General features: G+C 45.4%; 1 protein-coding gene across 2 annotated transcripts in view; it reads left to right on the top strand.

Moving 5' to 3' along the window:
• Positions 1-14,792, top strand: part of SGCE (sarcoglycan epsilon) — a 70,261-nt gene that overhangs the window by 26,442 nt on the left and 29,027 nt on the right. For both annotated transcript variants that reach the window (XM_040431211.1, XM_040431210.1), the window contains exon 4: positions 13,481-13,553. In XM_040431211.1, the coding sequence (XP_040287145.1) occupies positions 13,481-13,553 (73 nt within the window). The remainder of the gene's footprint in view (positions 1-13,480; positions 13,554-14,792) is intronic.

Below are 14,792 nucleotides of genomic sequence, written 5' to 3'. Positions count from 1 at the left end.
ATGCATCGGGCCATTTGTGCAAGTGACTCGGAGGGAATCCCTGCCTCCATCTCCACTGCATACTGCCACGGTGTGTCTGGGTCCTCTGTCTCGTCTTCCTCATCACCCTTTAGCTCCTCTTGCAGCTCCTGCTCCTCCTCTACTATCACCTGTGCATAAAAACCACCCATTTCGCTACACATTGCTTGTGCTCCAATGTCCTCCTCCTTCTCCAGTTCAGCCCCCACAGGAATCATGTGGCCATGAGATCTAGGCGCCACGTCTCCAGTCCTCTGACCAGCCAGATTTATCAGCATCTGTTCCAGGACATGAAGCAGTGGAATGGCGTTGTTCATCCTGTAGTCCTGGCGACTGACAAATAACTTGGCCTCCTCAAAGGGCCTGAGCAAACGGCAGGTGTCACGCATGAGCTGCCCCTGACTGACATCTAAGTACTTCTGCCTGCTTGAATCATCAAGAAATTGTTTATGGCCTTTCTCTGTTCGTATAGTCGGTCCAACATATGGAGGGTGGAATTCCAATGGGTGAAAACGTCGCATATCAGCCTATGTTGGGGGATGCCGTTCTGCCGCTGCAGCTCAAGGAGGGTGTGCTTTGCGGTGTATGAGTGGCTGAAGTGCATGCAAAGTTTCCTGGCCATTTTTAGGATGTCTTGCAGATGGGTGGAAGACTTCAGGAACCGCTTGACAACCAGATTGAACACATGTGCCATGCAGGGCGCATGGCTCAGCCCTCCTTGACGCAGTGCTGACAGCATGTTCTTCCTGTTGTCGGTCACCATGGTTCCGATTTTGAGTTGTCGCAGAGAAAGCCAGGATTCGATTTCTTGATGAAGGACATGGACCAGTTCTTCCCCTGTGTGACTCTGTTCGCCCAGGCAAACGAGGTGCAGAACAGCGTGACACTGCCATGCCCTGCACATGTGGTATGCTGGAGGGGCACTGTGAATTGTCCCTGCAGTGGAGGCTGAGGACACGGTGGACGATGAGGAGGCAGAGGCGGACATTGTCGCAGGACCAACAGCGTGACAACTTAGAGGCGGAAGCGGCATCACGTGGCCAAGTTGCTGGTGTGTCTGTGCAGGAACCACATTCACCCAGTGGGCTGTAAAGGACATGTATTGTCCCTGATCGCAGTTACAGCTCCACACGTCGGCGTGTGCTGTGCACTTTGGCAGACACCGACAGGCTCAAGGACTGGCCCACCTTCTGTTCTACATGTGTGTGCATGGCTGGTACTGCCTTTTTGGCAAAGAAATGACGGCTTGGGACTCTCCACCTCGGCTCGGCACAAGCCATCAGTTCTCTGAAAGGTGCAGAGTCCACCACTTGGAAAGGAAGGAACTGTAGCACCAGTAACTTGGACAGGAGCACATTCAGCTTCTGTGCTGTTGGATGAGTGCACGCATACTGTTGTCTTTTGGCAATCGCTTTGGTGATCAATTGCTGCCGGAATGACTGATGAGGAGTAGGAGGAGCAGGAGCATCAGGACCAGCAGATGATGGGAAGGACAGACAGCTCTTTTCGGCTGAGGTGGTGGAGCCTTGACTGCCTGAAACCGGGTGCGTGCCACTGCATGATGCAGCGGTTGCTGCGGCAGGCTGGACCACCACATCGGAGCCACGGTTCTCCCAAGCCACTTCATGATGACGCTGCATATGTTGACACAGGGCCGCGGTGCCAAGATTGGCACCCTGGCCACGCTTCACCTTCTGCCCACAGATTCTACATATGGCCATGTTCACCTCCTCCAGAGGTTTAACAAAAAACTGCCACACCGCCAAGAAGGTGATTTTACCCCAAACACTCGAAGCGGGTGGTCTACCCGGGGTGCGCTTGGCTACCTACCTCACACTGCTGCCACCCTTCTGACTCCCGGCCATGCTAGCGACTTGCTCGCTCTGCCGCTGCCTCACGCGTAAGCTGCCACCCTCTTCTCTCAATGATGATAAAGCCCCTAATTCACCCGGCTCCCAAGTGTGATCAGCTACATCCTCATCATCGAGTACTGTCTGCACATCACTGATGTCCTCCTCAACTGTCTCTGGGTCAGGAGCCTCACCGCTTGCAACACCAGCTCCCACACCACTCTCCTCATCACTACTTGCCCGCCTACCGGAGGAAGCAGCGGATGTCTCCTCCACATCTTGGCTGGCCAGTAGCTGTTGACTGTCTTCTAATAGCTCTTCCTCGCTGTATAGTGGGGCTGAGCCCACAGCATATAATACTTCTCTGGCTGAGGGAACAGAAAAGGACAGAGGTAGGTGGAGGACAGATGAGGGCGCAGGTCCTGCTCCCGGGCCATGCCAACTAAGGGTTGTGACTGACGAACCCACCGACTCTTGGCTGAGGGTGTCTGATGTCACTTGGGATGAAGTGGATGACCGAGTCAACCATTCAAGAACCGCTGGGTTGCTGGTCAAGACACAACCGCTAGATGACACCGGGATCTCAGGCCTCTTGCTGTGACTCCTGCTGCCACGCCCCTTACTCTGCTGCGACCTGTGGCTTTGCCAGAAACATTTAGGCCTCTGCCACTCCCCTGTGCAGGGCCTGGCACTTCTCTGTCTGACATACTGTCAAATAAAAAAAATAAAAAGGAAATTAATACACCCCCAAAAAGTTTGTAATTTTCTCACTTCACCACATGACAGCAAATACTTTTTAGCACCACTAATATACCCAAAAAAGGCCTTTAGAACATATAACTGCACCGCTGAACAGCAAATATTTTTTTCTTTTTTCCACTTACACTGCGTGCAGAATTATTAGGCAAATGAGTATTTTGACCACATCATCCTCTTTATGCATGTTGTCTTACTCCAAGCTGTATAGGCTCGAAAGCCTACTACCAATTAAGCATATTAGGTGATGTGCATCTCTGTAATGAGAAGGGGTGTGGTCTAATGACATCAACACCCTATATTAGGTGTGCATAATTATTTGGCAAAATGGGTCAAAAGAAGGACTTGACAGGCTCAGAAAAGTCAAAAATAGTGAGATATCTTGCAGAGGGATGCAGCACTCTTAAAATTGCAAAGCTTCTGAAGCGTGATCATCGAACAATCAAGCGTTTCATTCAAAATAGTCAACAGGGTCGCAAGAAGCGTGTGGAAAAACCAAGGCGCAAAATAACTGCCCATGAACTGAGAAAAGTCAAGCGTGCAGCTGCCAAGATGCCACTTGCCACCAGTTTGGCCATATTTCAGAGCTGCAACATCACTGGAGTGCCCAAAAGCACAAGGTGTGCAATACTCAGAGACATGGCCAAGGTAAGAAAGGCTGAAAGACGACCACCACTGAACAAGACACACAAGCTGAAACGTCAAGACTGGGCCAAGAAATATCTCAAGACTGATTTTTCTAAGGTTTTATGGACTGATGAAATGAGAGTGAGTCTTGATGGGCCAGATGGATGGGCCCGTGGCTGGATTGGTAAAGGGCAGAGAGCTCCAGTCCGACTCAGACGCCAGCAAGGTGGAGGTGGAGTACTGGTTTGGGCTGGTATCATCAAAGATGAGCTTGTGGGGCCTTTTCGGGTTGAGGATGGAGTCAAGCTCAACTCCCAGTCCTACTGCCAGTTTCTGGAAGACACCTTCTTCAAGCAGTGGTACAGGAAGAAGTCTGCATCCTTCAAAAAAAACATGATTTTCATGCAGGACAATGCTCCATCACACCCGTCCACTTACTCCACATCGTGGCTGGCAAGAAAGGGTATAAAATAAGAAAATCTAATGACATGGCCTCCTTGTTCACCTGATCTGAACCCCATTGAGAACCTGTGGTCCATCATCAAATGCGAGATTTACAAGGAGGGAAAACAGTACACCTCTCTGAACAGTGTCTGGGAGGCTGTGGTTGCTGCTGTACGCAATGTTGATGGTGAACAGATCAAAACACTGACAGAATCCATGGATGGCAGGCTTTTGAGTATCCTTGCAAAGAAAGGTGGCTATATTGGTCACTGATTTGTTTTTGTTTTGTTTTTGAATGTCAGAAATGTATATTTGTGAATGTTGAGATGTTATATTGGTTTCACTGGTAAAAATAAATAATTGAAATGGGTATATATTTGTTTTTTGTTAAGTTGCCTAATAATTATGCACAGTAATAGTCACCTGCACACACAGATATCCCCCTAAAATAGCTAAAACTAAAAACAAATTAAAAACTACTTCCAAAAATATTCAGCTTTGATATTAATGAGTTTTTTGGGTTCATTGAGAACATGGTTGTTGTTCAATAATAAAATTAATCCTCAAAAATACAACTTGCCTAATAATTCTGCACTCCCTGTATACATTCCACAAAAGGGCTTTAGAACATATAACTGCACCGCTGAATTGCAAATAGGCCCTTATTTTTTCCACTTATACACTCCACAAAAGGGCTTTAGAACACATAGCTGCACCACTGAACGGCAAATAGGCCCATATTTTTTTCCACTTACACATGACATAAAAGGCTTTAGAACATATAACTGCACCGCTGAATGGCAAATAGCTTTTTATTTTTTCCACTTATACATTACACAAAAGGCTTTAGAACATATAACTGCACCGCTGAACGGCAAATATATTTTTCTTTTTTCCTCTTATACACTCCACAAAATGATTTAGAACATATAACTGCACCACTCAACGGCAAATATATATTTTTCTTTTTTGCACTTATACACTCCACAAAAGGGCTTTAGAACATATAACTGCACCGCTGAACGGCAAATAGGCCCTTATTTTTTTCCACTTATACACGACACAAAATGCTTTAGAACATATAACTGCACCGCTGAACGGAAAATATATTTTTCTTTTTTCCACTTATACACTCCACAAAAGGGCTTTAGAACATATAACTGCACCGCTGAACGGCAAATAGGTCCTTATTTTTTCCACTTATACACTCCACAAAAGGCTTTAGAACATATAACTGCACCGCTGAACGGCAAATAGGGCGTTATTTTTTTCCACTTATACACAACACAAAAAGCTTTAGAACATATAACTGCAACGCTGAACGGAAAATATATTTTTCTTTTTTCCACTTATACACTCCACAAAAGGCTTTAGAACATATAACTGCACCACTGAACGGAAAATATATTTATCTTTTTTCCACTTATACACTCCACAAAAGGGCTTTAGAACATATAACTGCACAGCTGAATGACAAATAGGTCCTTATTTTTTCCACTTATACACTCCACAAAAGAGCTTTAGAACATATAACTGCACCGCTGAACGGCAAATAGGCCCTTATTTTTTTCCACTTACATGACACAAAAGGCTTTAGAACATATAACTGCACCACTGAACGGCAAATTTATTTTTCTTTTTTCCACTTATGCACTCCACAAAAGGCTTTAGAACATATAACTGCACCACTGAATGGCAAATATATTTTTCTTTTTTCCACTTATACACTACACAAAAGGGCTTTAGAACATATAACTGCACCGCTGAACGGCAAATAGGCCCTTATATGTTTCCACTTATACACGACACAAAAGGCTTTAGATTATATAACTGCACCACTGAACGGCAAATTTATTTTTCTTTTTTCCACTTATACACTCCACAAAAGGGCTTTAGAACATATAACTGCACCACTGAACGGAAAATATATTTATCTTTTTTCCACTTATACACTCCACAAAAGGGCTTTAGAACATATAACTGCACCGCTGAATGACAAATGGGCCCTTATTTTTTCCACTTATACACTCCACAAAAGAGCTTTAGAACATATAACTGCACCGCTGAATGGCAAATAGGCCCTTCGTTTTTTCCACTTACATGACACAAAAGGCTTTAGAACATATAACTGCACCGCTGAACGGCAAATATATTTTTCTTTTTTTCGACTTATACACTCCACAAAAGGGCTTTAGAACATATAACTGCACCGTTAAACGGCAAATAGGCCCTTATTTTTTTTCACTTATACACGACACAAAAGGCTTTAGAACATATAACTACAACGCTGAACGGAAAATATATTTTTCTTTTTTCCACGTATAACCTCCACAAAAGGGCTTTAGAACATATAACTGCACCACTGAACGGCAAATGTATTTTTCTTTTTTCCACTTATGCACTCCACAAAAGGCTGTAGAACATATAACTGCACCACTGAATGGCAAATATATTTTTCTTTTGCCACTAATACACGACAAAAAGGGCCTTAGAACATACAACTGCACTGTTGTAGGCAAATATATTTTTGTATTGCTACTAATACACGACAAAAAGGGCCTTAGAACATATAACTGCACCGCTGAACTGCAATTTTTTTTTGTGCCACTATTATACGACAAAAAGGGCTGTCATTTTTGCACTTCACCACACACGACCACTAATACAAGGAAAAAAATGCTTTAGAACATATATACTGTAACTGCACTGCACAAGGGCAAATAAGACATAGAAATATTTCCTTGTAATAAACCCTGTTAATGGCTGTATCAAACAACACTTGCACCCTAATAACAAGAACAGTTTGCTGAAATTACAGAGCTGTATAATGGCAATTTGGATCCCCAGTCAGTGCAGCAAGGTGTAATAGGATTGTTCCTATTACCCAGGCTGTAACCTCCCCTACTGCACCGTTTCTACATAAATGCTGTGGAATAATTCCTCCCTATCCTTTCCCTACACCTTATCTTTCCATAAACTTGTAAATCTTTTTTTTAGCACAGTGAAGTCTTTCCTAGCACTGTCCCTAGCACCTGCTGACATCTCTCCCTGCCCTATGTACACTGGAAAATGGCAGAATCCAAGATGGCTGAGGCTATTTATAGGGCTGTGACATCACAGGGCTAGCTGCTGATTGGCAGCATGCTTGGCATTATGGGTGATCCCCCGTTCCCAGAGTTCCTTGCTCCATGTCCTCACACGTGCAGCAGCCATTTTAGGAAAAAATGAGTGGGGAAATTCAGATTCGATGCAAATCGAATTTTTCCTGATATCCGGATCGAATTCCACTTTGTCAACTTCGATTCGCTCATCTCTATACATGATAGATATGGTTCCTACATCTGGGACTGGCACCTATCTATAGAATGAGGGAATAAGGCAGGAGGTGTCCTCTGGGACCTGTACCTATCTATAGAATGAGAGAATGAGGCAGGAGGTGTCCTCTGGGACCTGTACCTATCTATAGAATGAGGGAATGAGGCAGAAGGTGTCCTCTGGGACCTGCACCTATCTATAGAATGAGAGAATGAGGCAGGAGGTGTCCTCTGGGACCTGTACCTATCTATAGAATGAGGGAATGAGGCAGAAGGTGTCCTCTGGGACCTGCACCTATCTATAGAATGAGAGAATGAGGCAGGAGGTGTCCTCTGGGACCTGTACCTATCTATAGAATGAGGGAACGAGGCAGGAGGTGTCCTCTGGGACCTGCACCTATGTATAGAATGAGGGGGTGAGGCAGTAGATGTCCTCTGGGACCTGCACCTATCTATAGAATGAGGGAATAAGGCAGGGGGTGTTCTCTGGAACCTGCACCTATCTGTAGAATGAGGGAAGGAGGCAGGAGGTGTCCTCTGGGACCTGCACCTATTTATAGAATGAGGGAATAAGGCAGGAGGTGTCCTCTGGGATTTGCAACTATCTACAGAATGAGGGAATGAGGCAGGAGGTGTCCTCTGGGACTGTCCCTATCTATAGAATGAGGGAATGAGGCAGGAGGTGTCCTCTGGGACCTGCACCTATCTATAGAATAAGGGAATGAGGCAGGAGGTGTCCTCTGGGATCTGCACCTATCTATAGAATAAGGGGTCCTCTGACCTCTCCTGCCTCATCCCATCTGGTCTCCACATCCAGGATGTGAGAGGTGGCTAAGCTCACTGTGCTACAGTGTTTCCGCAATTCCTGTTGACTTTTATAGGAGTTACATAGCACAATGATCACGGCTCTTTCCATAAACCCGGCCACCTCGCATGGTGTGGATGTAGCGGCCAGTGGGAGAAGGTGAACCGGAGAAACCTGTTCTAGAAATAAATGAGGGTCCTGCATATGTGATACATTTATGGTATATCTTGTGGATTTACTAATAATGTCTAAATTGAGAATACACCTTTAAGCAGATTGTGAGTTAGGGCTCATTCACACTGCCGTTGTTTGGCCGTTCCATGCATCTGGGGCCACAATTTGCATTCCCCGATGCATGGGCACCATCCGTGCGGCTGCCGCGACGGATCCAGACCCATTCTACCTGAATAGGTCTGTGATCCGTCCACACCGCAAAAAAATAAAACATGTTCTATTTTTTTGTGGTGCGGAGGCATGGACAGAAACCCCACTAGGCACTCCTTAGTGCTTTCGTGAGTTTCCTTGCCTCCGTTTCGCACCGACCGCCCGGATTGCGGACCCATTCAAGTGAATGGGTCCACATCGGTGATGTGGGGTGCACATAGCAGGTGCTCGCATTTTGTGGACCTGCTGTTTGCGGGCCGCAATATGGGCACGGCTGACCAACTGCCATGTGCATGAGCCCTTATTATGTGGAGGGTAGGGGGTCTCACGTGCAGGATCCTCATTTATTACCCAAATTGGAGAGCAGATACAAAGAGTATTTCACTTTGGAGGACCAAGCACATTTGGAATCGTGTAATACTTCATTTCTCCTGTGGAGGCACTGCAGCAGATTTGAACACTTATTTCCTCCACAGATTACAAACAGTTCATTAAGGTGCTCAGAAGTAAGACACCCTGTGGCCAGCTTATATTTAGGTAACCTTTCAAACCAAAAGGGATAATCCAACATGGACAACCCCTTTGATTTAAATTTCATTTACCAACTTTAATAAAACACAAAGAGATAGTTAATAGCAAATACTAGTGAAATACCATATGATGAGTAAAGTAAAGGATGTAGAAAGATATTGAATAGTTAAGGTGGATCTTAACCTGATCTTGTTGTTAAAATGGAGAATTCCTTTGCATTTTACCATTCCCTAGTGCCGTTTCTGCAGTGAGGGTGATATGTGCAGCTCTCAGCCGCCCTCATGCTCTTATGTCTATGAATGCTAGGCTGGAACTAGGAATTATGTCCCATAATAACGTATGATTTTACCTTCCGCTCTGCCGGTTCTGGTTTTGACATTCTCTAGGCGCGCCGTCCTCATCTATAACTTGCCTCACGTTGCTTCATTGAATGAGTCTTGTAGATGTGAATGTTGAGCGAAGGATGTTAAGTGCTCAGACGGAATTGAATTAATGAGGGTAAATGTATATCGCGAGCCCAGCAGAGCACGTACAGATCAGACTCTTAATATCTCTTTATGTACTGCGTTCTCATTTTCCCTACATATTCAGAACAGAGGAACTTTGTGCCACATGCCTCATTATGTCCATGTGTGATATAGAAAGCCAATGGCTATAACATAAATCCAGGTTACTGTACAGTATATGGAATGGAGGGCAGCAATACAACCCAATAATGAGCACACAGCTCGCCCACTGAACCAGCCGGACCTTCTTTCTTTCAGTAAGCACTCAGCCTATGAGTAACACCAAGAACAGCTGAAGCCATTGCTGCTACTACTCCATCTAACAGACTTGAGTATGGTTAGAGGGTAGTAGCTGTGTAAGCGAGCACAATTCTCTCTGACTTACACATGACCTCTTGCAATGGTGCTCATTGGCGTTGCGTTGTGATTATCTGAACAGCAGGTTGGGCCTTTTCGGTAAGTGGTTACCATACATTTGGCACCTTAGCTACATAGACCATAAGTAGCAGAGCCCACATACTAGTGAATACAATACTAGCAGCCACACGTTTGTGCTCATACGTTAGTCAAAGCCACATAGTAGTCTTCATAAATTAGTAGAATTCATTTGATATTGGTCATACATTGGTAGATGTTAGGTCTGTGGTTTGTGTCTGACACCCTCCTGCTGTCCCCCGTGGGCACGGACGCCACGGCACTTATCATGTAACTTGGCGTCCTGGTTGCCAACATCCTCTTCATGCTGCGGCCTCCATGCTCCTGCCTGACGCTCCCTTAGAGAGGCCAGAGGTAAGCACACTTCCAATTCCTTCCACAGGCAATGGCTGAGGTTCCCTGGGTATTTAAGGAAAACTCTCCAGCAGGGGTGCCTGAGCTTTAGTTTCCCTGGTGACTAGCAAAGGTGTTCTAATAGTCTAGTGCTATTATGAATTAGCTGCGTTTATCCTGCGTTATCTCCTGCCTGTGTTCCTGCCATGTTTTTAGTGTGTGCCATCCTGTCTGTGCGCCCCTGCACTTTCAAGTCCAAGTTCAGTTCATGTTTAAGTTAACTCAGTGTGTCTACCCTGTCTGTGCTCCAGTCAAGTCCCCAGCCGGTCTGTCTCATATTTGCCTCATCACTACTCCGCCCTCAAGTCTTTTCTGTGTCTGCATTAACAGTGTGTCTTCTAAAAACCAGCATTCTAGTCTTGGTAACTTTTCAGGCCATACATATGGTTTTCTTTCATTTTGGAGTGTTTTCTGTACCCTGAGCTTCTACACCGGGACTATCCCAGGAGGTATTGGTCCGGTTGCTTTCCTGCAGTGAAGTCCAGATCCCTGTATAAGGGTTAAAGGGTGAATACCAGGGTAGCACTGGAATAATGCTCTTAGGTTTTAGCAAAATGCCAAACCATTTAGTTGGCACAGTGGGTTCACATTGCCTGATCCATAACAGTAGAAGCCACGTTGTAGTGATCGTACGATAGTAGAAGTCACATAGTAGTGATCGTACAATAGTAGAAGTCATATAGTAGTGATCGTACAATAGTAGAAGTCATATAGTAGTGATCGTACAATAGTAGAAGTCACATAGTAGTGGTCAAATAAAAGTAGAAGTCATATAGTAGTGGTCAAATAAAAGTAGAAGTCATATAGTAGTGGTCAAATAAAAGTAGAAGCCACCCAGCAGTGGTCATTCAGTAGTAGAAGCCTAATATTAGAGGATTAGTGGCCATAACTTAGCAGAAGCCACATAGTAGTGGTCATACAATAGTAGAAGTCGCATAGTTGTGGTCTTACAGTAGTAGAAGCCACAGTGTTGCTGTCGTACAATAGTAGAAGCCACATATTTGCGGTTGTTGCAGTCAGTAGGTGTGGAACCACTGAGTCAACCAACAGAATTGATTTTGGACTAATCCTAGGGGTGTTATCCTGTCAGTCGCCTGGTTTTCTCCATTCAACCCCAATACAGCGATTTGGACTTCACCACAGGGGAGCCACCAGGCCGCTACCTCTTGGAGTAGACTCTGTGTTGTTGACACCTGACCCACGAGGTGTGGAGCATGAAGGGATTGGGCTAAGTCGTAGTCTGGGACAGGCTGAGGTCAGGGCAGGAAGAATATGAGCAATCCAGTTCGAGATCCGGGCAAGCAGAAAAGGGTCAATACAGAGGTTTGGCACTGGTCAGGGGGGTCAGAATCCAGTAATCGGGCAGAAGTCAGTACATAGGCAGACAAACAAAAATAGCACACCTTTGCCCGACATAACAGTGATAATACAATAGTAGAAGCCAAATAGTAGTGGTCAAAGAACAGTAGGGGTGAGATAGTTGTAGTCATACAATAGTAAAGGCCACATACAATACTAATGGCCTTACAATAGTACCAGGCATGTCCATACACTATTGTCATTCATAGCTGAGATGCTGCTAGACTCTAGTCTCCTCTGATGGGGATCTTCCTGAGAACAAAAATACCAGGGCATGTTGAAACAGCCCAATAGGTGTAACTACAGCCATAACACTTGCTATAAGACACAGAGATTAAGGGGGACCCTATCAGCTGCAAAACATTGTATCTTTTGGGGGGGAATAACAATATTGTGGCTTTTTGTTATATTGTGGGTTTCTAATATGTGGAGCTATTATACTGTACATACCGTTAAAGGGGTTTTCCGAGATTTTTTAACTGATGACCTATCCTCTGGATAGGTCATCAGTATCTGATCAGCGGGGGTCCGACACCCAGGACCTCTGTCGATCAGCTGTTTGAGATGTCATCGGCACTTGCACTAACGCCTTGTCTCAGCTCACCAAGCACAGCGCCGTATTGTATATTAGCTGTGCTTGGTATCGCAGCTCAGCTCCATTTACTTCAATGGGGCTGAACCGCGCCTAGGCCATGTGGCCGATGAACGTGACATCACATGGGCTAGGCAAAACTGCAAGAAGGCCACGGCACTACTGTGAGTGCCGGTGCCTTCTCAAACAGTTGATTGGCGGGGGTCCCAGATGTCAGACCACCACCAATCAGATACTGATGACCTATCCTGGGGATAGGACATCAGTTTAAAAAAAAATCTGAAAAACCCTTTAATTATTGCTACCCATGCTGCTGTTTTCATTTTCTTACACTAGGTAGTGAGGGCCACATCTTATTTTGCTCTGGGGCCCTATGAATCATAGTTATGCCCCTGGGAGGTGGTGATGTATGGCCTATGAGTGTGCATATGATACCGCTATACAGTACATATATTAGTGGCCGTACATTTGATAGTACCAGATGTAGATATTAATATGTTTTGTGTGTTTGGTTACGTTTTTTTGTGCTGTCACATGTTTTATGCGGAGGAACAAAATCTGCTAATTAGAATCTTGACCTACTTCAGTTGCCGGGCGATGCTCGTTATTTTGCTTGTCTCTCTCTTTCTCTTGGATCCGCAGAATATTGTTGTAGATTATCATTAGCGATGTTTTCACTTTCATCGTGCCATTGGCAAAAAACGCACAATCAGAGTCACAGTCGGGGCTGTACACGCAAACAATTGTAGGAAAATGAATGTAAAACAGTGAAAACTGCTGCCAAATGTCTAATAATTCCCTCCTTCGCTACCATTACCAGGATTAATCATTATTAACATAGAACCGGCACATTAACCCTTTTAAGGGGTTGTCTGGGGGGGGGGGGGGGTAAGCTGATCTGGCAGGGTGCTGAATCTTCTTAAAGAGACCAGTCCTGTACGGAGACTTACTGGAATTATTCCATAGGTGGCGGCAGTTTAATATTCTTGATCTATCCTCAGGATAGGCCGTCCATATCTGATCGGTGGAGGTCTGACTCCCAGCATCCCCATGGGTCAGCTCTTTAAAGAGTCCAGTGAGCTTGCGGCTTCCTCTCAGCCAACCAAGCACAGCGCCGTACATTGCACAGTGGCTGTTAGTGGTATTGCAGCCAGGGGTGCACCACCAATGAGGCGAGTTGAGGCGATTGCCTCAGGCAGCACCAGGTAGGGGCAAGAGGCAGGCAGCGGAAGGGCGATTATTTGTTTTCTGCTGTATAGTATTGGGAAGCACAGTATGTGGCGCTGTATTACCCTGTATGTTTTCCAGGTATGTCTTTAACAGTAGGGCTGGAGGGAAGTGGTTAGGTTAAGAAATTGGCATTGGGGGGTTTGGGCGCCGTTTCAGTTTTCGCCTCAGCAGCAGAAAGGCTAGGTGCACCCCCGATTGCAGCCCAGACCCATTCACTCTAATTTTTTCTTCTGCAGATAACCGCCTACAATAAACGAACATTTGAGACAGCGAGACATAATCTGGTCATCAATATCATGTCAGGGGAGGGTAAGTAGGCACTGTGCCCATACTGATTGACTATTGACCTCCAGACGTGGCAGACCTGCACTGGTGATTATACTCACCTTCTCCCCGCTGCTGGATTCGGTCTGCGTGGCTCTCGCATCAAGACTCGCATGTTCCAGAGGGAGACTGTAGAATATTTTATATGACAGTGGTCCTGAGGATAGGCCTCCTGCACACAGACCACTCCAGCTGTGGGAAAACTACAACTCCCAAGATGTACACTTATTTGGCTGTTCTCAGAACTCCAAAGAAATAAAGGGAGCATGCTGGGAGTTGTAGTTTTGCCACAGCTGGAGTGCCGGAGGTTAGCCATCACTGGTATAGAGTGTCACACAGAGCACAGCACCCATGGGTCTACGCTGCATGGATAACTTTTTGGATGCATTTTCCTTCGCCAATTTAAATGATCCAGTTTAAAACGGATTTTCTGCTTCATTTTGTTTGAAAATCTGAAATAAAGTTTGACAAATATGCAAAAAAGAGAAGCATTCAAGGTTTTTCTTTTAGCATGATAGATAGACACAGTGACTCCACCAGCAGAATAGTGAGTGCAGCTCTGGAGTATAACACAGGATGTAACTCAGGATCAGTACAGGATAAGTAATGTAATGTATGTACACAGTGACTCCACCAGCAGAATAGTGAGTGCAGCTCTGGAGTATAACACAGGATGTAACTCAGGATCAGTACAGGATAAGTAATATATGTACACAGTGACTCCACCAGCAGAATAGTGAGTGCAGCTCTGGAGTATAATACAGAATGTAACTCAGGATCAGTACAGGATAAGTAATGTAATGTATGTACACAGTGACTCCACCAGCAGAATAGTGAGTGCATCTCTGGAGTATAATACAGAATGTAACTCAGGATCAGTACAGGATAAGTAATTGTCACGGCCATGGCTATGACCGTGACTCCTGAACCGCATGCGGTTGTCAGCGGTTTTCATTGGTGTTCAATCACAGGTGAGGGCTGTGGTATTGGCCTCACCTGTGGTTGCCGCTGGCAACAGTATGTATGTGGCAGCGTAGCAGGCTGAGCTGTGCCATGCAGCTCGCTACGCTGCGCATGCGGTTTTGTGTGTGATGTGTGGATGTGTGCACTGTGTTTTATGTTATTGTGTGCACGTTCCCTTTAAGTGGTGTTTTCCCTTCCCTGGTGTTGGAAGGGTTAATCCCCTTCCTAGTGTGTGTGATCACTGGGTGTGTCCGACTGTGG

The sequence above is a fragment of the Bufo bufo genome, chromosome 5 (genome assembly GCF_905171765.1).
Source record: "Bufo bufo chromosome 5, aBufBuf1.1, whole genome shotgun sequence".
NCBI lineage: Eukaryota > Metazoa > Chordata > Amphibia > Anura > Bufonidae > Bufo > Bufo bufo.
The sequence above is the reverse complement of the archived record's forward strand: the minus strand, read 5'-3'. Positions and strand labels throughout refer to the sequence as shown.